General features: G+C 44.4%; 2 protein-coding genes across 4 annotated transcripts in view; both read right to left on the reverse strand.

Moving 5' to 3' along the window:
• PROP1 (PROP paired-like homeobox 1) overlaps positions 1-4,604 on the reverse strand; it is an 89,883-nt gene extending 85,279 nt beyond the window's left edge. Inside the window, exon 1 of the mRNA XM_004598108.2 lies at positions 4,590-4,604. The gene's annotated coding sequence lies outside the window, so the exon portion shown is untranslated. The remainder of the gene's footprint in view (positions 1-4,589) is intronic.
• The window catches only part of DPY19L4 (dpy-19 like 4), an 85,279-nt gene continuing 61,606 nt past the window's right edge, over positions 1,226-24,898 (reverse strand). For all 3 annotated transcript variants that reach the window (XM_058668785.1, XM_058668787.1, XM_058668786.1), the window contains exons 18-19: positions 11,760-11,918; positions 1,226-1,742 (exon numbers count right to left, since the gene is read on the reverse strand). In XM_058668785.1, coding sequence (XP_058524768.1) covers positions 1,578-1,742; positions 11,760-11,918 — 324 coding nt within the window. In that variant the 3' untranslated portion in view covers positions 1,226-1,577. The remainder of the gene's footprint in view (positions 1,743-11,759; positions 11,919-24,898) is intronic.

Consider the following 24,898-nt stretch of genomic DNA (forward strand, 5'->3'; position numbering starts at 1 on the left):
ACACCCGAGCTGACTTGTAAATTCATGTTCTCTCACATGCTCCAGCCTTAAGTACTACAGTATGACTGACTTTCCTGCCGCCTTCCCTCATTATGGTCTCACCCCTGAGACAGAGGGTCGGCCTGGGGCATGCTGCCTGCCGCTATCTTACTGTCTAGGATCAAAAGCCATAGATGAAATGGGAACCAGTCCAACTTATGGATGACTTACATTAACCCCAACATCCAATAGTTTCCAGCTTCAAAAGGGCAAGCTTCCTAGAGTCAGTCTAAGAATGCACACACTGTCAAAAGGCACATATGCAGAAAACAAAGACCACAGAAAGGCTCCTTTCTGCTGAGCAGGAATTTAGAACTCAGCGGCGGGACCACCACAGTGCTCTCTCCAGCCAGAAAAATGATGAAAACTCACAGGTGAAACGAACATGCACTTCATGTTATGAAAACTGTATATGTGTATAGTTATATCCATCTTGAGTTTCTTTAACAAACAAATTATTTTAAGGTGTCCTTTAATAAATGATAAGAATACAATTAGAAACATAATATTTTAGACTGTGAAACTGTGTTGTAAATTTTATTGTGTCATTTTGTTTATCACTTTGAAAATTGCATCACAGTTTCATAAATATCACTTGTGTTTTATAATACCTGTATGCAGAGGTATGTTTAATATAGTATCTGCATACATCTCCCAAAACTGTTGCTCAATTTGTGTACATGTTTATTCTGCTAATTTTTTACTTAATGTTTCAGTATAAAACACATGAATAAATTATCCCACACCCATATATTTTTAAAGACCTGAACAATTTTTTGTTTTAAAAAATATAGAGAGGTAACAAGAATTATTATTTTATCATGATCATATTGCTATCAAATTAGCAGACATAAGTAAAACAAGGTAATCACATAACAGGTGATCATAAAACAAAAAGCGCAATGCCATGCACTATACAGACCTGAAAAAGTGCTCACGTAGCTGCGCAGCACATGATGGGCGCTGCATCGACAGAGGCTTCCAGATATGTCTGTACATACAGCCTTAAACATCATTTTCTTTTATATCATTTCCGTTTCTTTTATCTCATTTCCACATATCACATTAGCTTTTGTCATGAAATTTCAATTGTTACAAGCCATTAAACACCTTCAGAAACTTGGTCAGGGTGAGAATAATTCTTTCTATTGTATAATTACGTCAATTAAGGTTTATTAAATGTTACATCAAGGAGATAACCCTGATCTTGAAAAAAATTCAAAATCCAGATCTATGTCATGGTAAAAGGAAGATTTATGTGGAAACTGCTGTAATACGTAAAATCTTTAAACACCTTGTAATAGTGAGAAAGATGTTTCTCTGGAAATTGCAGAGCACTAGATGTGATGTTTTACCGAAGGACAGTAACACTTGAGCTGGTTCCCACAGGACTCTGGCTCCAGTTAAGAGCAGGCGGGGAGAAAAGCAGCAGTGTTTCAGATGTCCATACTGCAATCTGCAACAGACCCCACGCAGACAGAAGAAAATCACTTTATTTCACGTGGCACAAGTCTTCAAAGTGAAGGCCCTGTTATTTTTCAAGACTGGAAGGATATCACAGTGTTGATTTTATACACAAAGTAGGATCTGTTCCAGTACACTCTAGTGAAATAATTCACATATGGAGAATAGTTAATTTTGACCTCGTGACAAAATCGTCCATATTTCGAATAGGTTAGCTTGTCACCTTCTTCACAAACCACCTATTAAAGAATATAAAACATCATGTTAGCAATCTTATTAAGTTTATATGAAAAGTACCATCAATGTACAAGTAATTTATGTTTATATAAAAACTGTTATTGGAAAACACGAGTACAGAACATCTCACATTGCTTAGCAAACAGAAACTACATCCATTAGGCTCCTCAGCTTCCCACTCAGAGTGAAAACATAGGATAAAGTATTTCCAATTTTTAAAAACTTTAATCCTAAAATCTAGAAGGCAATGTTTTCATAATCCATTATTACGGATGCAAAGGGCTTATAGGAATTCTACCCAAGCAAAGAATAGCTATGCTCTCTTTCTAATGTGTATTCCATCCCTTCTCCTCTCAGAGAACTGACTCAGAGTTGCCTAGTGAGCAAGTATGCTTTTATGACTTATGCCAAGCTTCACCTTTTCATTGATTGATGTTCACTGCGATAGTTTAGCCAGCAAGAAGGGTTTTTTACAACCAAACGCTAAATATTATTCTAATACCTATAAAAGAACTCAACTTTAAGAGTGGAAGGACAATTACTCATGGGAATTTACCCAAAGTGAAATCAGCTTATGAAAGAGCTATCTGTCGCCCTATGTTTTCAGCAGCTCAGTTCACAATAGCTAAGGTACGGATTTAACCTAGATGTCCATCAGGTGATGACTGGATAAAGAAAATGTGGAAAAATACAATACATAAATAAGAATAAAGCTGTGTCTTTTGCAACAAAATGGATGCAATTGGAAACCACTGTGCTTAGTGAAATAAGCCAGCCCCAAAAGACAGGTATCATGCTTCCCGATTTGTGGTATATAATACATAGTACAAAAAATGTAATCTACAGGAGCAAAACTGACATTTAGAGATTTGACGATTATCTGCAGGCTTTCTCTAATACTCTTGAGGAGCAGTGGCTTTCCTCCTGCTTGCTATCTGCTGAATCCTTCACTGCTACAGTATTAAGCCTGTGACTAGGAAGTGGACTGAGAGCATGCCAGTCATTACAGATTAACAAAAAGATGAAGGAGGAGGGAGCTGGAGAACAAGGGTGGGAGTGAAGATTGGGTGGGAAGTGTTACTCTGCTTTTAAATTTGTACAGTGAAATACATGAAATGTACTTAAGTAAAAGGAGAAGCAGTGGCAGGAGGAACCTAGGGGGTGGGTGTTCAACTGAGGGGGTCGGGTAAAAGAAGCCCTCAGCAGCACTGCAGCTTGCAGAGTACCCGAACCAGGTCGGACCCAATGCTTGCGACTCTGGCCATGGACAACGCAGCCATGTGGTGAGCAAGTCTTGAGCTTTTGAGAGGTCTGAGATTTCCATCCCCATGGTGAGCACTTCATGAGGGAATCTCAGGAACGGGATTAGGTCTCTGGCGCCACCCTGCCGCTATCACCTTGTGCCAGGAGGAACTTAGAGGGTGGGCGTTTGACCTCGGGGGCTCGGGTAACAGCAGCCCTCTGCAGCGTGATGGCTGCAAAGGGTACCTGAGCAAGGTGGGACCCAATTCTTGGAACTCTGGTCATGGACAACGTCGCCACGTGGTGAGCGAGTCCTGAGCTTTTGGGAGGCCAGCACGCCAAGTGGCATTGGCTTTGCCAGCCTGGAGGTGGGTTCTAAGGTTTATGGGCATGTAATTGCTGCCTAGAGACATCCATGGATAAGATCAATGTGAGTTTAGCTAAGGGATTAATCCAGTGTGATTCCCAGTGATGGGGTCACTGAAATTGCTGGCAATCGTGGGGACTGAGACCTAGTGGTTTGGAGGGGAGAATCCAGATCTGTTTGGGTCAGACTGATTCACCAGCCCACATGGGAGTGCTGAGATGGGCTGTTAGTGTACAACATCACTGATTGCCACACGCCAGCCCACAGATAGCCACGGCTGAGGGCATGTCTGGCAGGTTAGATCCCAGGCCCTGACTGAGTACAGGTAAAAAGGATGGGTCACATTAGGAAGGGTCATGACACCAACCAGCAAGCAAGAGAACCAGGTCCTGGGGTAGATTCTGTGGGGAATAAATGGGCGCAACCCTGTGGAAATACAAGTCCCTCTGGTTAGCTAAAGAGTTGGGGTGGTGATTCATGGAATCTGCCATCACTCACGGATAAAGGAACTGACAACAGTCTGGGTAGGTCAATGCAGCAGCACTCAAATGTGCATGCTAAAACAGAGTGTGGGGTAGACTGAGATGCAACTTTTACCAGCTCATACAAAGCCAAGATGGAAGGGTAGACTATGCTGGGCACTGACCTAACACCCATTGGCATGTATGAGATCTGGGTCTGGGAGTGGGCCAAGTGGAGGAACTTGGGAAACTCTCTCAGTGGGCCATAAATCTCACTGACGATCACAGGGGGTCAGACAAGCTGGGCAAAGTAGCTTCAATGGTTGGCTAATGTGTGGGTTGGTTATGGAAGGGGGTGGCCCGGACAGGGCTGAGCAAACCTTAGTTCACCAGCAAGAACAGAAATCAACCTAGGTCATGCGAGCTAGGCTCTTACACCAATTGGTTTGCATGAGCCAGGGATGACAGCACGGACTGGTTTGCATGAGCCAGGAATGCCAGACTACAGTATCTAAGGCAAAGGCCAAGACAAGTGTGGGGCTATGCCAAGCTGGGTCAGAGCAACCACTGGCATGCACGCAATCTATGGCTGGGGACAAGCCCGGTTGGGGAGCTAAGGGGACACCCTAGCTGGGTTGGGGTTCCTACTGAGGAGCACAGGGGCTGGAGTGGGAGCTTCATTCTGGCCTGGATATGGCTGCAGTCTCCCTTGGAACAAATGTGGACTGGGACTGGACGCTCTGAGCCTGGCTAGAGCACCATCTGGTGCTCTGGAGGACCAGGGTAGATGTAGGATGGACTAGGCTAGGTCTCTGCCCCTACTGAGCCATGTGTGAGCTATGTTTGGGTATGGACGAGCCTTGGCTGGACTGAAACATCCAACATTAAGAACCAGAATGGCTTGAAGGCAAGTCAAAAAAGGCCACTATTCCTGCCAGGACAGAAGGTGGACTGAGTAGGGCTGGCCCATGGGCCTACCAATTTGTGCAAAATCTGGCACTGGGAGAGGTTCTGATGGAGGAGCTTGGGCAACTCCTCCCTCAGGACACAGTCCCTGCAGGTGAGCACAAGAACCACGATAACGAACATCCCAGACCAGGCCAGGGAAATCACCCACCAGCATACATTTGGCACAGGTCAGGGGCAGACCAGGCTGGACCAGTTCACATCAGCCACTGACGAATCCCAGCACCAGAACAGTGTGGGTCAGGCCAGGTTTGGTCGCAACACATACCAGTACACAGTATGGCTAGGATAGGATACATGCTGGGCTGGGCTAGACTGTAACGCTCACCAGCTGGAACTGGGGGTGGGCCAGGGTGGGCCAGGTTGGGCCAGGCTACAGCACCTATTAGCAAATGCCAAGGTGAGGCAGGCCATGCTAGACTGGGATGCAGCACTAGTAGGAACCAGGGAGGGAGGGGGTAAAGCTGGTAGGGGGGGATGTGGAGGCCCCCAGCTGGAACACCTCGCCCACTGAAGAGCATGAGTTGGGATGGGGGCAAACCAGACCAGGCAGGGCTACAATACCTGTGGGCCTCATGTGAACCAGATCAAGGAAGAGCCAGGCTTGGTTGACTCTTCTTACTAGTGCAAGCATAAATCAGTGGGTGAGGGTTGGCTGGGCTTTGCTGCAGCATCAGATAGCAGATGCTGGCACCGGTGGCTAATCTGCCAAGCTAAACTCCAGAACCACCTGGAGAGCATGAAAACCAGGACTGGGGCATGGGTGGCTGAACAGAATGACACCAACCAACATGTGTGTGGACTGGATAGTGGAGCTGGATAGTGGGTTGAACTAGGCTTCAACGCCCACTAACATGTATGAGAACTGAATGGAATGTGGGACAGACTGGACCAGTCTGCTGTACATACTGGCAAGCACGGGGACCAGGGTAGGGGGCAGGTCTGGTGGGGGTTATTACAGGTCGCTCCGAGTAGGTTGTGGCTCCCACTGGTTTATGTGAGGGCCCAGTGTGTGCTGGGCAGAATCAGGCTGAATCAGGCTGGATTGCAATACCCTTTGGTTTGTGTGGAACACAGGGCTGGAATCAGAACCAACCGAACAATTGCAACCACCAGCAATTGCATAAGCTGATTGGGGCAATGGACTGTGTTGGGCCCTGTACTAGCATGCACACACAAGAATCAGGTCTGGGATCACCTTAGACGAAGTTTCTTTGGCAATCCCTCCAACTGAACTGCCGGACTCAGAACCCCAAGCACGAAGAGAAGTGCAGGTTCCACGGCCTGCTATGGAGTGCATGTGTCAAGGCTGAGCCTCCTCAGAGGCTCAGATGGACCAGTGGACAGCATTTCCAGGTGCACATGGAGGATACAGCAGTCCATCAGAACTTGGAAAGGACACTTGGTACCACAACAGAGGACGGAGGACAGAACAAATCGATCATCTGCTCCCAGCCATGTGTTGGCAGTGACTATCTGGGCAAACGGAAACTCTAAAGTGAACTATATCAGCCAGTAGATTCTGGAGATTTCAACGTGTTCAGAGTGGTGAGAGTGGCAGCAATTCATAACTGATCAACTGTCAAAACCACTTGAGCAGGATACTCGAGCATGCCCCACATCATGCACCTGGGATGGAGTGGGAGACTGGGTGGGGCTTCTCTCTTAAAATCCCCTTTTACATCAGATATATGAAGGAAACAATATGGGAAAATAAATAAATTTTAAAAATGTTAAAATAAAAAATTATTTTACTTGATAATCTTTACATAGTTGATTAGGGCACAAAGGATCAAGGGTTACAGGAAAGTGGGTAAGACATTATTATTATTATAATATCTGGGGTAAGAGGGAAACAAGAGGAGAAGCCCCACTCAGCCTCCCACCCACCCCAGGTCCCTGATGTGGGGCATGCTCTGAGATACTTGCTCAAGTGGTTTTGATAGTTCAACAGTTATGAATTGCTGCCAATCTCGCCACTGCAAGCACGATGAGGTCCCTGAAGAATCCACTGATTGATATAGTCCATCACAGAGTCTCCATTTGCCCAGTATTTCGCTGCCAACATATAGCTGAGGTGGTTTACTTGTTCTGTCCTCTCTCTTTTCATGGCTAGGGTTCTGAGTCCAGCAGTTCGATTGGAGGGATCCCCAAAGAAACTTTGTCTGAGGTGTTCCCAGACCAGATTCTTGTATGTACTAGCAAGTACAGGGCCAGTCACAGTCCATTGTCCTGATCAGCTAGCTGGTGGTTGTAATTGCTGGGTTGGTTCTGTTTTCAGCCCTGATTTCCACTTGAACCAATGGGTGTTGCAGTCCAGCCTGGTTCTGCTCAGCACATACTTGGCCCTCACGCAGACCAGTGTGGGCTGCAGCCTAGTCAGAGCGATCCACAATTACCCCCACCAGGCCCGCCCCCTACCCTGGTTTGCCAGTATGTGTAGCAGACCAGTCCAGTCTGTCCCACATCCCATTCGGCAATTGCACATCTCAATGGATTTTAAAGCTTAGTTCCATCTAACCAGCTCAACTATCCAGCCCACATGGATGTTGTTGGCTGCCTGTCTAGCCACCCCAGCCCCCGTCCTAGTTTTTGTGTCCTCCCATGGGAGTGGTAACCCAAGAGGGAGGAGCCCTCTATTTCCCTCCCAGGTCTCTCTCACTCCTGGATTATGCACTCTCCAGGTGGTTCTGTGGTTTGACTTGACAGAATTAGCCCCCAGTGTCAGCTTCTGCTGTGGCTAACAACCCTCGCCCACTCTAATTGTACATTACACCAGTAGGATCAACCAGGCCAGCCTGGCTTTTCCCTGATCCAGTCCACATAAGGCCCACAGGTGTTGTCACCCTGCCTAGTCTGGTCTGCCTCCATCCCAGCTCATGCTCTCCAGTGGGAGTAGCTGTCCAGCAAGGGAACCAACCCTTATTCCCCTGCCGGCTGTGCCCCCTCCCTTCCTGGGTGTCACGCATGCTGGTTGGGCGCTGTGGTCACATCTGGCACAGGCAACCTCACCTTGGCATTCCATATTGTGTACTGCTTCTGTTGCGACCAAACCTGGCCCAACCCACACTGTTCTGGTGTCCGGATTTGTCAGTGGATGACGTGAACTGATTCAGCCTGGTCTGCCCCTAACACATGCCAAATGTATGCCAGTGGGACTCCCTCCATGACCTGTTCTGGGCTGTTTCCTTTCATGCTTCTTGCACTTACCAGCAGGGTCTGTGTCCTGCCAGAGAAGTTGCCGGGCTTCTCCATCAGAACCCCTCCGAATGTCAGATTTAGCGCATACCAGTGGGTCCATGGAGCCAGCACCACTCAGTTCACCTCCTGTCCTAGTAGGAACAGTGGCTTTTCCTGACTGGCCTTCAACCCAATCTGGTTTTTGCTGTTGGATGTTTCAGCCCAGCCACAGATCGTCCATACAGCTCCTACATGGCTCAGTAGGGTTTGAGACCCAGCCTAGTCTGTCCCACATCTACCCTGGTCCTCCAGAACACCAGAAGGTGTTGCAGTCTGTCCTGGCCCGGTGCATCCAGTCCCAGTCCACACTTGTGCCAAGGGAAACTACAACTGTATCCTGATCAGAATGAAGCCCCCACTCCAGCCCATGCACTCTTGGTGGGAACCTCAGCTCAGCTAGGGTGTCCCCTTGGCTCCCCAACCGGGCCTGTTCCCAGCCACAGATTGCGTGAATGCCAGCAGTTGCTCTGACTCAGCTTGGCACAGTCCCTCACCTGTCCCGACCCCTGCCTTAGACACTGTGGCTTAGTGTCCTTGGCTCACATAGACCAGTAGATGCAAGACTCAGGCTGAGCATGTCTTGTGCTCCATCCTGGTTTCTAATTTTACATATGTGCTAAGCCTTGCTCAGTTCTGCCCAGCATGCCCATTCCATTGCCATTCCATACACTGACCAGCCGTTGGAGCTACTTTGCCCAGCTTGTCCGACCCCGAGGTCTGGACCATATGTTCACCAGCGGGAACTATGGCCCACCAGGGTAGTTTCCCAAGTTCCTCCACTTGATCCACTCCCAGACCCAGTTCTCACACATGCCACTGGGTTTTAGGCCAGTGCCCGGCATAGTCTGGCCTTCCTTTTGGCCTTGCATGAACTGGTGAACATTGCAGCCCAACGCAGTCTCAGACCCTATTCAGGATGCACATTCGGGTGCTGCTGCCTTGACCAGTCCAGACTGTTGTTGGTTCTTTAATCTGTGATTGATGGCAGGCTTCTTGGTCACACCTAGTTTAGTTCATGGCCACTCCATCTCTTGAACTAACTCATGGGGTCAGAATTTCCATATGGTTTGGCCCACACATCCCCCACAGAAATCTTCCCCCCAATATGGTTCTCAAGTGTGCTTGCTGATGTCAGTGGCCCTGCCTAATGTGACCAGTCTCTGCTGGGTCAATTCTGTTTCCAGCCCTGTCTTCCACTTGAACCAATGGGTATTGTGTTCCACTCGATCCTGCCCACTTCATACTTGGTCCTCATGCAAACACAGTGGGAGCTACAGCCTAGTTGGAGCGACTCCCCATAACCCCCACCAGGCCTGCTCCCTGCCCTTGTTCCCATGCATGCCAGTATGTACTGCAGGCTTGTTTGGTCTGTCCCATTTCCCATTCAGCTCTCGTACTTGTCAATGGGCATTGAAGCCTGGTTCAACCCAACCAATCTACTATCCAGCCCACACACATACTGGCAGGTGCCTTTCTGTCTAGCCACCCCTGCCCCTGTCCTGGTTTTTGTGCTCACCAGTGGGAGAGGTTAACCACGAGGGAAGTGCCCACTATCTCTCTACTAGGAAACTCCAACGTCTGGATTATGCACTTTCCAGGTGGTTCTGGCATTTGGCTTAACAGAATTGGCCCCCAGTGCCAGCCTCTGCCATCTGATGTGGCCAAGCCCAATCAACCCTCACCCACTCTAATCTCCTGATTTCTGTTCTTTTCTGTGAGTTGAAGATTGCTTGACCCTACCTAGTCTGCCCCCTTCTGGTTGCATCTCAGCCCACCCACATCTTATTTTTGGATGCACCTTTGGGTGATGCTGCCTTGACCTGCCAGATTGCCATCAGTTCCTTTACCTGTAAGTGATGGCAGGTGCCATGGTCACTCCTAGCTTAGCCCATCACCCCAGCTCGCGAGCTATCCTGCGGGACTTGTATTTCCACAAGGTTGGGTCCACCTTTCCCCCAGAGTTTACCCCCGGACTAAATTCTCTCACGTACTGGTTAGTGTCTTGACCCTGCCAAATGTGACCAGTCCACTGTTCCACCATCCAGTCAAGTACTGGTACCTAGCCCTGCCCGACAGGCCCCCATCCACAGCTTTGGTGTGGACTGGTGTGTGGTGGTCAGTGACGCTCTATGCTAACAACCCATCTCAGGATTCCTAATTTGGCTGGTGAATCAGTCTGGCCCAAAAAGATCTTTTGGACATTCCCCTCGAAACCATCAGGTCTCAGTCCCACTCTTGCCCTAAAGTTTCCTGACCCTGTTACTGGTAATCACCAAGAATTCATATCTCACGTACACTAAAGCTGGCCTTATTTATGGGTGTCCCTAAGCAGCTATTTCATATCATAAGAACCCCAGAGCTCACCACTGGGTGGCTATCAGGCACAGCCTGGTAGCGGTTGGTGCACTGGCCGCCCAAAGCCAAGGACTCAGTCACTGCCTTTTGGCAGTGGCACTGGCCTGAGTGCCCAGCATTGGATCCCGCCCGGCAGGGGCATCCCACTGCAGCTGCCACACTGTGAGGAACTGCAAGCCACCCTCAGCCCCAAGGCCCAGAATCCTGGAATCCTCCTAGACTCTTCTGCAAGCTTTTGCAAATTCATCTTTAAAACGTGGACAACCTAACAGGACAGGTTCCAGACAGCCGATACAACATGGCAGTAATTCTGAATACTGGATGTTTGTAAAAATCCACTTGTCACTATAAACCAGATAGCACAGCCATCAAGTACCAAGAAGGAAAATTTCCGACATATACAGCATAAAACAGAATAAGAATAAATGGTCACAAAGAAAAAGAACATAGAACTTTTTATAAAATTGAGTTCCTCATTACAAACTCTCCTGCCAGCCTTCTCAGCACATACACAGCACACGCACTGTAGGCTGAGAATGCAGCTTAGGAAAATGGCTTGACTTCAACACAGAAATTTAAATCTAACTATGTCCTAAACAAGTAATTGGGCTCTCAATACAGTTAGGTGCGAAACAAGAACTCAGGGCCCAGCGGCATGGCCTAGCAGCTTAAGTCCTTGAACGCGCCAGGATCCCATATGGACACCGGTTCTAATCCCGGCAGCTCCACTTCCCATCCAGCTCCCTGCTTGTGGCCTGGGAAAGCAGTCGAGGACAGCCCAATGCTTTGGGACCCTGCACCCGCGTGGGAGACCTGGAAGAGGTTCCTGGTTCCCGGCATTGGATCAGCGCACACCAGCCCATTGTGGCTCACTTGGGGAGTGAATCATCAGACGGAAGATCTTCCTCTCTGTCTCTCCTCCTCTCTGTATATCTGACTTTGTAATAAAATAAATAAAATCTTAAAAAAAAAAAAGAAACAAGAACTCAGTATATAGGAAATGTGTAAATTTAGCTAAGTATTTTTTCTAGAGATGAATAAAAAATTACATGAGATTTTTCTGTGTAACAATAGAGATAGCTCTTTGCAGATTACTATATTAAAATAATACATATCAAATTATATGATTTTTATACAAATGTCCAAAGATTCATATGCAAAAGCAAGGCACTGGATGAAGAATTCAGATATTGAAAAAATTAAATTTTTTCACAAAAAATATCAACTTGCTTGGTGTACTGGAAAATACTTCATATTGGTTTTAATTAGCATTTCCACTATTACATAACACTGATAATATTAAGTTTCAAAAATAAAGTTTGAAGATGCTAAGTTTAAAAAAATCATTTTCTTAAAAAGAAAATTCAACTTTGTAAATGGTAACTTACATGGCCATTTGCAACATCCAGCAAGTCTTTAACCCTACAGCCTCTTGTGGTTCCCACCTCATTGCAGATGGCATCCTCTACAATGAGGTAATTAGCCTGGTAGGATGTCAGTATTTTATAAACATCCTCAGCAGACCGCTTTGAATAGATTTGATAGATCTGAAAAAAAAAAAATTGAAACCCATTTTTAAAAGACAATTAAAATTTGTATTAATCAAAACTATGGGAGTTCCAAGATGGCAACAAAGAGTACAGACACGTTTCTTAAGGCGGAGAAGATTTAGGCAGGGAGAAGTATAATAAGTAGATTACAGGGGATAAGTAGGGTTCAGGCAGTACCAGGAACCCCCCTGGACACAGGGAAGCTGCGGAAACGAGACAGCAGTGTTGTAGTGGTGAGCAGCAACTCAGACACCAGTGATCCAGTCTCTGACGATCCAGGCTGCAGTGATCCAGGCTCCAGCAATCCGTTTCCAGCGCCAGCCAGACATCCAGCAGTGGTCTCCACACAGACGTTGTGACCGCCAGGTGAGAGCCTGGGTCCGCGTGGGGAGCTAGAAAAGTGAGTGTGGTCTGGGAGCGGACAGACAAGCTGAGTGACTGGGACCAGCTGCAGGCGGAGAGAGTTGGGGACTCAGGGCGCCATCTTGTGTGGAGAGGCAGAACCTGGAGTTGACAGAGCAACACACAGGCCCCTTTCTGGCTGTTTCTATAGAACTGATCCAAGGGTGGAGGGGAGCACCAGCCTTGCTCCCTGCAGGGTTGGTGTGGTCACTGGAACTCAAAACCAGCAGTGGCAGCTCTCCACCTGGTGCCATATCGGTGGCAGAGCAGCAAGTGTGGACCCCAAGTGGAGATCCGGAGTGGGCGTGTTGCTGGTTAATTGCGCGGAGCTGAGCCCACGGCAACAACCTTACAGCCTGTGGGGTATGTGTGGTCCCTGGAGCTGGCGGCGAAAGCCCCGGATCTTTACTGGTGCCCCATACAAGCGCCATCTTGGACAAGGCACACCTCCAACTCCACCCAAAATAACCCCAGAAGGTACTTAGACTTATTGGCCAGCAAGAGGCGACAAGCTCAATGCTGCTTACAAAATCAGTGCCGTGGACAAAGCAATTATTCAGGACAGCTGTGTTCGCCAAATCCAGGGCACTGATTGAACATAACAATCAACTTATAGACCTGTAAGTAATACACCATAGAGATGATTTCGTCAACCAGATTGGCAACTACAAAAGGTAAAAGACAAGACATAAGCACTATGAATGTTACTGAAATCTCCCCAACAAAGGAGAAAAAGCTTCGCCCACTCCCAGAGTTAACTGAGGAAGACATTGAGAAAATGAGGGACAAAGAACTCAGAAAACTCATTGCAAAGCTGCTGGTCAACAAGGAGAAGTAAAAACAAGAGTTCAAAGAAGAAATAGCAGTAATACATCAAATTAAGGCTGATATATCAGAAATGAAGAACAAAGTAGAGCAAATTAAAAATACAGTGGAGAGTCTCAAAAACAGAATGAATGAGGCAGAAGAAAGAATTTCAGAATTAGAAGATAGTTCCTGTCACCATGAAGAAACAAGCAAAAAGCTGGAAGCAGAGCTAGGTCAAGCTAAAAAAAGTATCCAAGAATTAAAAGATATAATTAAAAGGTCTAACATAAGAGTTATGGGAGTTCCAGAAGGTGCAGAAAGAGAAGCTGGGATTAGAGGCGTATTCAGTGAAATAATACAGGAAAACTTCCCTAATCTGAGCAAACAATTAGAAAGTAATATACAGGAGGGCTACAGAACTCCCAACAGAGTTGAGCAAAAACGAACGTCATCACGACACATGATAATCAAGCTCTCTTCAGTTGAACAAAAAGAAAAAATCCTTAAATGTGCACGAGAAAAACATCAAGTGTCATATAGGGGAACCCCAATCAAACTCACAGCTGACCTTTCAGAGGAAACACTACAGGCCAGAAGAGACTGGAGTGACATATTCCAGATTCTAAAAGAGAAAAATTTTCAACCCAGAATAACCCTGCAAAGCTCTCCTTTGTATTTGAAAATGAAATAAAATTCTTCCACAATAAAGAAAAACTTCAAGACTTTGTCTCATCTAAACCTGCCCTACAAATGATACTCAAGGATGTTCCCATGAAAGAAAAAAGAAATAGCAACCACCAGAAACAAAGGCAAATGTGGAGAACATCCCACTAAAAGGCTAACAGAAGACCCAATCATAGAACAACACATCGCCAAAATGACAGGACCAAACTGCCCCTTATCAATAATAACGCTGAATGTAAAACGCTTAAACTCATCAGTCAAACGCCATAGATTGGAGGATTGGATCAAAAAATAAAACCCAACTATCTGCTGCTTACAGGAGACACATCTTACCAACAAAGATCAGAAAAAAATTGAAAGTGAAAGGATGGAAAAAGACATTTCAAGCAAATGGTAACGAAAGGTGAGCAGGTGTAGCCATTCTTACATCAGATGACATAGACATTGATGTGAAGAGCATCAAAAGAGACAAAGAAGGATACCACATAATGATCAAAGGAAGCCTCCAGCAAGAAGAGATCAGCATAATAAACGTTTACGCTCCAAATGCCAAAGCATCTAGCTATGTGAAACAAATATTAACGGACTTAAAGGGAGAAATAGACTCCAAAACGATCATAGTGGGAGACCTTAATACCCCATTAACGCAAATGGATAGATCAAAAAACCAGAAACTCAGCAAAGAAACAATAGAACTCACCCAAACTCTAGAGCAAATGGACTTAGTTGACATCTATCGAACCTTTCATCCTACAGACAGAGAATACACCTTTTTTTCATCAGTACATGGAAGTTTCTCCAGAATTGATGATATTATAGGCCATAAAACAAGCCTCAGCAAATTTAAAAAAGTGGAAATCATACCATGCACCTTCTCAGACCACCAAGGAGTGAAGCTTGAGACCAAGAATTCAAAACACCAAGGAAGACTTACAAACATATGGAGGCTGAATAATATGTTACTAAATGAGCAATGGGTAAGAGAGGAAATCAAAGGGGAAATTAAAAAATTGCTTGAAACAAATGAAGGCATCAACACAACTAACCAAAACTTATGGGACACAATCAAGGCGGTGCTGACAGGAAAGTTCATTTCAATCAATGCTTATGTCAAGAAACAAGAAAAGCACCAAGTAAATCAACTGACCCTACAGTTGAAGGAACTAGAAACACAACAACAAAGCAACCCCAAGATTAGTAGGAAAAAAGAAATCACCAAAATAAGGGAGGAAATAAACCAAATAGAGACCAAGAGGACTATACACAAGATCAATCAATCAAAGAGCTGGTTCTTTGAGAAAATCAACAAAATAGACTCCCCACTAGCTCGACTAATTAAAAAAAGGAGGGAGAAAATACACATCAATAGTATCAGAGATGAGAAAGGAGATATAACAACAGATACCTCAGAAATACAAAGAATCATCAGGAACTATTACAAGCAACTATATGCAAACAAATCAGAAAACCTAGAGGAGATGGATAGATTTCTGAACACATACAATCCACCAAAATTGAGTCAAGAAGCAATTAACAAACTAAACAGACCAATAACATGCATGGAGATTGAATCAGTAATTAAAGCCCTCCCAACCAAGAAAAGTCCTGGACCAGATGGCTTCACTGCTGAATTCTACCAAACGTTCCAAGAGGAACTTACCCCAATCTTACACAAGCTTTTTCAAACAATAGAAAGAGACCCAATCCTTCCAAACTCATTCTATGAAGCTAATATCACCTTAATACCAAAGCCAGAGAGAGAAACAACAGAAAAAGAGAACTACAGACCGATATCCTTGATGAACATAGATGCAAAGATCTTCAATAAAATACTAGCCAACAGGATCCAACAACACATCAGGCAGATCATTCACCCGCACCAGGTGGGATTCATCCCAGGCATGCAGGGATGGTTCAACATTCGCAAAACAATAAATGTGATACATCACATCAACAAATTGACAAATAAAAACCATATGATCCTCTCAATAGATGCAGAGAAGGCATTTGATAAAATCCAACACCACTTCATGTTAAAAACCCTAAACAACAAAGGCATAGAAGGAACATTCTATAACACAATCAAAGCAATTTACGATAAACCCAATACCAGTATCATACTAAATGGGGAAAGACTGGAAGCCTTCCCGCTAAAATCTGGAACTAGACAGGGATGTCCACTCTCACCGCTACTCTTCAATATAGTTTTGGAAGTCCTCGCCAGAGCTATTAGGCAAGAAAATGCAATTAAAGGAATACAAATTGAAAATGAGGAATTGAAATTATCGCTATTCGCAGATGACATGATTCTCTACATAGGAGAACCAAAAGACTCAGTCAGGAGATTATTGGAACTCATAAGAGACTTTGGCAGAGTAGCAGGATACAAAATTAATGAACACAAATCGATTGCACTGGTGTACACAAACAATCCCACTGCTGAGAAAGAAATTATACGTACAGTTCCCTTTAAAATAGAGGAAAGGAATCTTAAATACCTAGGAATTAAGCTAACTAAAGATGTGAAAGAACTCTATGATGAAAACCATAAATCATTTTTAAAAGAAATAGAAGAAGACCTTGAAAAATGGAGAACCTTACCATGTTCTTGGATTGGCAGGATCAACATTATCAAAATGACCATATTACCAAAAGCAATATACAGATTCAATGCAATCCCAATCAAAATCCCAGCAACATTCTTCTCAGAAATAGAAAAGGTATACAAAAGTTCATCTGGAATCACAAAAGACCACGAATAGCTAAAGCTGTCCTGAAAAATAGAAACCAAACCGGAAGAATCACAATTCCAGACCTCAAGACATACTACAGAGCAGTGGTTATCAAAACAGTCTGGTACTGGTACAGAAACAGAGACGAAGATCAGTGGAACAGAGTAGAAACACCAGAAGCGAATCCACACATGTATAGTCAACTAATCTTTGACAAGAAAACTGAAAACAATCCAGGTAAAAAACCTGGGCTATTCCACAAATGCTGTTGGGACAACTGGATAGCAGCTTGCAGAGTAAAGAAGCAAGACCCGCACCTGTCGCACTATACAAAAATCAGCTCTAACTGGCTCAAGGACCTAAATCTACACCCAGAAACCATCAAACTATTAAAGGAAAACATAGGAAACACACTCCAAGAATAGGAACAGGGAAGGACTGCTTAGAAAAGACACCTAAAGCAAAGGCAGTCAAATCCAAAATGAACAAATGGGATTACATCAAACTAAAAAGCTTCTGTACAGCAAAGGAAACAATTAACAAAGTGAAGAAGCAACCAACAGAATGGGAGAAAATTTTTGCATACTACACAAGTGATAGGGAACTAATATCCAGGATCTACAAAGAACTCCAGAAACCCAGGGACAGCAAAAAAAACCAACCCTGTAGCAAAATGGGCAAAAGAAATGAACAGACATTTCTCAAAAGAACAGGTTCAAATGGCTAACAGACATATGAAAAGATGCTCAGGCTCTCTTACCATCAGAGAGATACAAATGAAAACCACCGTGAGGTACCACCTAACTCCTGTGAGACTGGCCTACATTCAGAACTCGAAAAACAACACCTGCTGGCGTGGATGTGGGGAGAAAGGCACCCTCCTTCACTGCTTGTGGGAGTGTAGGCTAGTCCAACCACTGTGGAACTCAGTATGGAGAGTGCTTGCAAAATTGCAAATAAACCTGCCATATGACCCAGCAATCCCGCTCTCAGGAATATACCCAAAAGGAGTGAAATCTGCATATGAGAAGGGGATCTATAATCCAATATTTACAGCAGCACAATCTACAATAGCAAAGTCATGGAAACAAACCAGATGTGCGTCCAAGGAAGAGTGGTTAAAGAAACTGTGGTACATCTACTCTATGGAATATTATTCAGCTATTAGGAAGAACGATATTATTCTATTTAAAACCAGGTGGTCCCAACTAGAAGCCATTATGCTCAGTGAAACAAGTCAAGCACAAAAGAACAAACACCATATATTCTCTCTCATATAAGGAAGCCAACATGGAAAGTGTAACTCCAACAGTCCAATCTATACTGGTTTTTTCTTTTTTAAAAAGTTTTATTTATTTATTTATTTTTTGGATTGTCGGTTTGCTCTTTTGGCTGTATCTCATATGTTTTGATGTTTTTATGTCAGCTTGCTTGCTTCCAAATGAGCTCTTTTCCCTAGTAGAATTCATCAAGTGCTCATGAAGTATATAATGGCATCATCTTTCCCAAGAGACTTCTGTGTTTCCTTTTAGTTAAGCATGTGTTGCTTACTCAGTGGCACATTATTTTATCAGGGTGCTGCAATGTGTTGTTGATGCTGTTGTTGTTGTTGTGCTCGATGTGGCTGTTATGAAATGATGTCAATCCGAAAAACAGTAATATTATTGCAACCCCAAACAGCCTGTATCTCATGCAATAAGATATTGTGAAGTAACCAATGATATGAGGCAGATTGCTTATGACCTACATCAAAGAATTGTAAAACCAATGTACTTGTAAGGCCCCATGATACTTGGAAATGGGGAGGGAGAGCAGAGAAATCTTACATCACCCTAGAAGGTGTGAGGAAGATGGGAAATATAACCTATCAGGATCATAACTGGTAACTCATAGACAACAGACTCGAATTAGCATTAGGCAATAGCAAAACTACAATGGCATATGGGGGAATCAGGAGTAATCCTAACAATCTCTTAACAGGAGGTCATACGCATAGAGTAGGGGGGACCCCAGAGTGGAGAAGATGGACAGGAGGAGGCTTTTATCCCAATCCTGAAGGCTCCCAGATCCTCACCAAGGAGCACCAAGGACTACGTCCCTACTGCCAAGGAGACCACGGGGAAATGGAGTGCCTTCGGAGACCAAGAACTCTGAGGTCAACCACCCCCATTTGGATCTACCACATGGGATGGAAGAAGCCCAAATCCTGCCTAGCAGGTTCCAAGGTCATCGGAACAACAACCAGGATCCCTGAGCGGTCCGCAGAAACAGAAGAACAGTAAACTTCCTTTGGGACTAGGGAGAGGAGCTTTCTCTGGTCCTTGTCTGCTTCCAACTTTGGGTCCCCACCCCCCTCTCGTAATAACCATCAGGATCGCTCCAGAAAACCCTCAAAACAAACAAACAAACAAACAAACCTAGAACAGATAGATAGAGAACAAGGAGGAAAGCTTAGAACCAGACAGGAAACGGTCAGCGGGGATGCACTTATACCTCACTGGGTGGGACACAAAGATTAGTTACTCCTAAGTGGGGTATGGAAGATTTCTCTGCACACCCCTCCTAAACATGCTCACCTAAACTGTTGACATAGATCCTGTTAGAATTATAGAGTTAGACCACCCGAAAAACAGCCAGGTTCAGCGAAATCATGTTTCAATGCTATAAACTGCTAAAGACTAAAATTAAAATAGGCATGAGACAGCTGAATAGCAATCTAAGCCATTTTAAGGTGTATAGAATATGGTTGACTATAAACCAAAATTGAAATGTCTATGAAGAAGTCACAGGTTGTGGTTGAGAACCTGCATTTTCCTATTAACATATTGGTTAATCAATACCATGTCAATTAATGCCATAATGTTGTCAATGGTTGGAAATATTATGTTGGGAGTTTTAATTGATTGGAATGATACTCTGCCGGCTCTACCTTCAGACCAGAGATGGTCTCACCAAGAAACCATTGAACTTACCAGGACAATAAGATGCTGGACTTTATGCTTGGTAAATACCTCCAATGAAAGAATGTCAACTGAATTTGAACTATGGAAATGCAACAAGGTGGAGCAATCCACCGTGGGGGGAGGGCTTTGGGAGGGGCAGGGGGAATCCCAGTGCATAAAAAATGTATCACATAATGCAATGTAATTAGTTTTAAAAAAAGGAAATGCAATAAAAATATATGTTAAAAAAAAAAATAAAAAGAGGAAAAAAAACCAAAACTATGCAACCATTACCACATTCATAGTATTATCTTTGGAAAATATAGTACTATTTCTTTGTGAAGATTGATTAATTTGAAACAGTGACAGAGATGGGGGACAGAAAGTGAGTGAACCTGTGGATTCACTCCCAAAAGAGCTGCAACAGCCACTTTCGGGCTAGGCATTTCATCTTGGTCTCCCATGTGAGTCGTGGGAGCCCAAGGACTTCCTTCCCAATGCATTAGCAGGAAGCTGGATTGGCAGCAGAGCGGCAGGGATACGAACCGGTACTCCAATACAGGATATGGGTATTTCAGTGGTAGCTTAACCTGTTTAACTACTATTCATGATTACTTGATTTCTTCCCTCAAGAAGGCACACTTGAGGGCCAGTGCCTGAGCATAGCAGACTTAGCATGGTAGACTTAACACAGTAGAATAAGCATAGCAGACTAAGTAGATGCAGCATTGACAGACAATATGGGCACCAGTTCTAATCTAGCTCCACACATATGGCCTTGGAAAACAGCGGAGGTTGGCTCCTCTGGGTCTCCCATCCAAGTGCAGGGTCCCAAGGCTTTGGGCCGTCCTCGATTGCTTTCCCAGGCCACAAACAGGGAGCTGGATGGGAAGTGGAGCAGCCAGGACACCAACCAGCGCCCACTGGGATCCTGGTGCATGCAAGGCGAGGACTTTAGGCACTAGGCTACCGCACTAAGCCCACAAACAATATTTTTAAAAAATATATGTTTTAACCACTGTGTCAAACACTTGCCTCCACTCATCTTTTCAACTGTCACAACTGTTACTGAAAACTTCACCTTAGCTAGGAAAATGACAATTATTATTCCTAGTATTTTATAGACTCAAATTACCCTTCATAATTGATTCTTTTAACCTTTATTGAGGTATTTCACATATATATACATATATATAATGCACCTATTATAATCCAATGGTTTTTACTATATTTACTCAGTGCAATTGATTTTAGAAATGCCATAGCCTTTATTTGTCATCCTCCAGCCTCTCTGTTCCCCTTAGTCCTAGGCAACTAATCTACCTTCTGTTTCTACAAAAGCACTTATTTGGGACATGTCATAAAAACAGAATCACACAATACATACTCCCTGCTGGTTGACTTGCTTCACCTTGTGTAATGATTCCAAGTTTTATCCATGGTGAGCACAGGTCAGTACTTCACTCATTTTTAGAGTCAAATAATAGTCCCGTGTACAGACATAACCATTTTTATTCATCAGTTGACAGACCTGTGTTTTGCCCATTATGAACCACGCTGTCCATTCATGTACAAGATTTTGTGTGAATATGCCTTAGTTTCTCCCAGCCACACATCTAGAAAACAACTGCTAGATCACATGGTGACTCCATGGCTAACTTTCTGAGGAACTGCAGGCCAGTTTCCAATGAAGCAGTACTATTTTCATTCCCACTAGTGTAAGATTAAATTCCAATTTTTACACACCCTCATCAATGCTTGGTATTGTATGGGGTTTTATACCTATCCTAATGGGCTGGAAGTAATATCTAATTGTGGATTTGATTTACGTTTCCAGGTTGAGCAGCTTTTCATAGGCTCAACAACCACTTGAATATTTTCTTTGGAGAAACATATTCAAGTCCTTTGTCTATTTTTAATTGGATGATTTGTCTTTATTCTGAAGTGGAATGTTTATTCCCATGCAGATGCCAGGTCCCAAGGCTCTAGGCCTTCCATCATCTACTGCTTTCCCAGGCCACAAGCAGGGGGCTGGATGGTGAGTGCATCAGCTGGGACCCAGACCAGCACCCATATGGGATCCCGGAACTTACAAGGTGAGGATTTAGTCACCCAGCCATTGCACTGGGCCCTCGTTATCACAACTTTGCTGAGTTATTAAAATAATAAAGTTTTCTGAAATGTTAATATTAAATCAGCTCTTATTAACTTTCCAAAAAAACATGAATTTTAAGACAAAAGTATCATACTATTTGTCCTGAAAATACTTAATCTGAAATCTAGGTTGGCTAAGATTCCAATCTACTTTCACGAGACTGAGGGGCAGTTGCTTTCTACGATTGAGGCTCCTGGCTGTCTGCATGTGAAAGTCCACGTGCACTGACTTAGCACCAGGGATATCCACCTGAACACTGTGTGCCATGCAACGTGGTAATAGCTCAAGAGGAAGCTCTTCACTCACTCCATGGTGCCTAGTAAGTCTGAGAATGGCACTATCCTTTCAAGTCTATATTTACTGACAGCAGTCTACACCATTTTCATTTATTTTTAAACTTTTACAAACTGCCATAGACTATAGGAGGATAAAAGAAACACCTCAGGAGGCTGATGCTGCACCCTTTATGGGCACCAGTTTGAGTCCTGGTTACTCCTCTTCCCATCCAACTCCCAGGTAATGCACCAGGAAGAGCAGCAGAAGATTCTTAGGTCTTTACACCAGCATGGGAGACTGGAAGAAGCTGCTTGATGCGGACTTCAGACTAGCCCAGCTCTGGCCATTGTGACCATTTGAAGAGAGAACCAGCTGATGGAAGAATAGAAGATCTCTCTCTAACTGCCTTTCATAAGAGGCATAGGGAGGAGACTTGAGGAGTAGGTGTTTCGCCTAGCAGCCATGACAGCTATGTTCTCCATCAGAGTGCCTGGGTGTGGCTGCTAGCTCTGACTCCTGCCTTCAGCTTCCCGGCAGTGTGAAGCTGGGAGGCAGCAGCGATGACTCAGGCTAGAGTCCTGCACTGACTGACCAAGAGTCTGTAGAGGATGTTTACTAGCAACCCTGATCTCTACCTCTAGATGCCTACAGGACCCCACCTTTGGTTGGACAACCATAAATGTCCCAGACATTGTCCAGCTTGAGAATCACTGGCTTAGGGGATTAAACAAAGACAGTCAGTTATTATGAACCAGAGACAGTGTCTGAAGTCAATGATATGGTCTCATTTACAGACTTCTCTCTGGACTCTGATTTAAAAACAGCTGTATTCAGTACCTGCTATGTGCTAGACGCCATAAACACTCAGATCTGAAAAAAAGTTACATTTTCATTGCAGATTACATAAAACTGAACTGTTTAAACTGGTTTTAGTTAAAAATTGACCTAACTAAAAGTCCTAGCAAAAGACAACAAAGTCCTAGAGTTGGCTGGTTTAAATCTACAGAACTAACGCCCAGGAGTACACTGTCTGTATTCAACACAAGCAAATCGGCCTCTTCAAAGCACAGCCAACACTAGTGAGAGACCATGGTGCCTCGGGTGGATCTCAGCCCTGATCTCTCCCCGCTGCTTCCATCTCTCACACTGCTGTGCCCATGATCAACTACAAAACAGACCTAAGCATTTCACTGCGTAGCCCATGCCTTCATGGACATGCCTGTCCTTCAGAAGTTGGATTCAAAAGAATTGTTTTATGTTTATTGGAAAGGCAGATATACTCAGAGGAAGAGAGACAAAGAGGAAGATTGCCTGTCCATTGACTCACTTCCCAAGCAGTGCAACAATCAGAGCTGAGTCAATCCAAAGCTAGGAGCCAGGAACCTCTTCCATATCTCCCATGCAGGTGCAGGGTCCCAAGGTTTTGGGCCATCCTCGACTGCTTTCCCAGGCCACAAGCAGGGAGCTGGATGGGAAGCGGGACCACCAGGATTAGAATTAGCGTCCATATGGGATTCCGGCAAGTGCAAGGCGAGGACTTTAGCCGGTAGGTTACCAAGCCAGGCCCTTATTTTCTGCTCTTATTAAATATAAAACTCTTGACTTGTGTTAATCATTCAGCCTGTAATCATATGCATTTCTTTTCCAAACAATTTATTAATACTTCAAAATGCAAATCAGAGGCATACTTTTTATCATGGCTTCTTGGATTTTTGTAGACAAAATTGATTGCTCTTATTTCTAAACTCTTATCCGTACCATGTATGTGAATATGTATGTATACATAATTACATTTATTAGTACCTAATTATAACAATAGCTAGCTTTAAATTTTGCCATCTTTCAGGCACAGTACATTATATCATTTAGTTCTTACATGTAAAAGATGACATCAATATTATTTCCAGATTCAACAACCTACTAAAGGTCACAGTGCTAACACATGACAGAGTTAGCATTTGAGACCAGATACTCTAATTCCCTGGTTTGCATTTTAACTTCTATATTGTTATATGCTTTCTTTAACTTACAGTATACTTGATATAAAAGTCTCACAAATTGGGCTGGCACAATGGCTCATTTGGTTTATTATCCACCTGCAGGCACCAGCATCCCACATAGGTGCCAGTTTGTGTTGCAAATGCTCCACTTCCCATCCAGCTCCATGCTTAGGGTCTGGGAAAGCAGTCAAGGATGGGCCAAAGCCCTGGGACTCTACACTCCTGTGGGAAACCTGGAAGAGATTCCTGGCTTTGGATCAGCTCAGTTCCTAACCTTGTGGCCATTTTGGGAGGGAAAAAACAGACAGAAGATCTTTTAGTCTTTGTTTCTCTCTGTAGTTGTGTCTTTCCAATAAAAATAAATAAATATATTTTTAAAAAATTCTCAAATTTAAAAATGTAAGTGAGCATTTGGTGCAGCAGCTAGGATGGTGCCTCAATTGCCTACTCTTCCGTAAGAGTGCATGGGTTTGGACCTGGCGCAATAGTGTAGTGGTAAAGTCCTCGCCTTCCACGCACCGGGATCCCATATGGTCGCTGGTTCTAATCCCAGTGGCCCTGCTTCCCTTCTACCTCCCTGCTTGTGGCCTGGGAAAGCAGTCAAGGACGGGCCAAAGCCTTGGGACCCTGCACCCACGTGGGAGACCCAGAGGAAGCTCCAGGCTCCTGGCTTCAGATTGGCTCAGCTCTGGCCATTGCGGCCACTTGGGGAGTGAACCATCGAACAGAAAATCTTCCTGTCTCTCCACCTTTCTGTATATCTGACTTTCCAATAAAAATAAATAAATCTTAAAAAAAAAAAAGAGTGCATGGGTTTGCGTGCAGCAGGTGATGGATCAGATACCACTCACATGGCGTACCCAGCAGGCAATGGATCCCTGCCACCCACACTGGAGACCTAGACTGAGTTACCAGACTCTGGCTTTGGCTTAGCCCAATTCAGCATTTGAGAAGTGAGCAACAGGATGAAGATTTCTCT

This window comes from Ochotona princeps, chromosome 9, assembly GCF_030435755.1.
Source record: "Ochotona princeps isolate mOchPri1 chromosome 9, mOchPri1.hap1, whole genome shotgun sequence".
NCBI classification, from domain to species: domain Eukaryota; kingdom Metazoa; phylum Chordata; class Mammalia; order Lagomorpha; family Ochotonidae; genus Ochotona; species Ochotona princeps.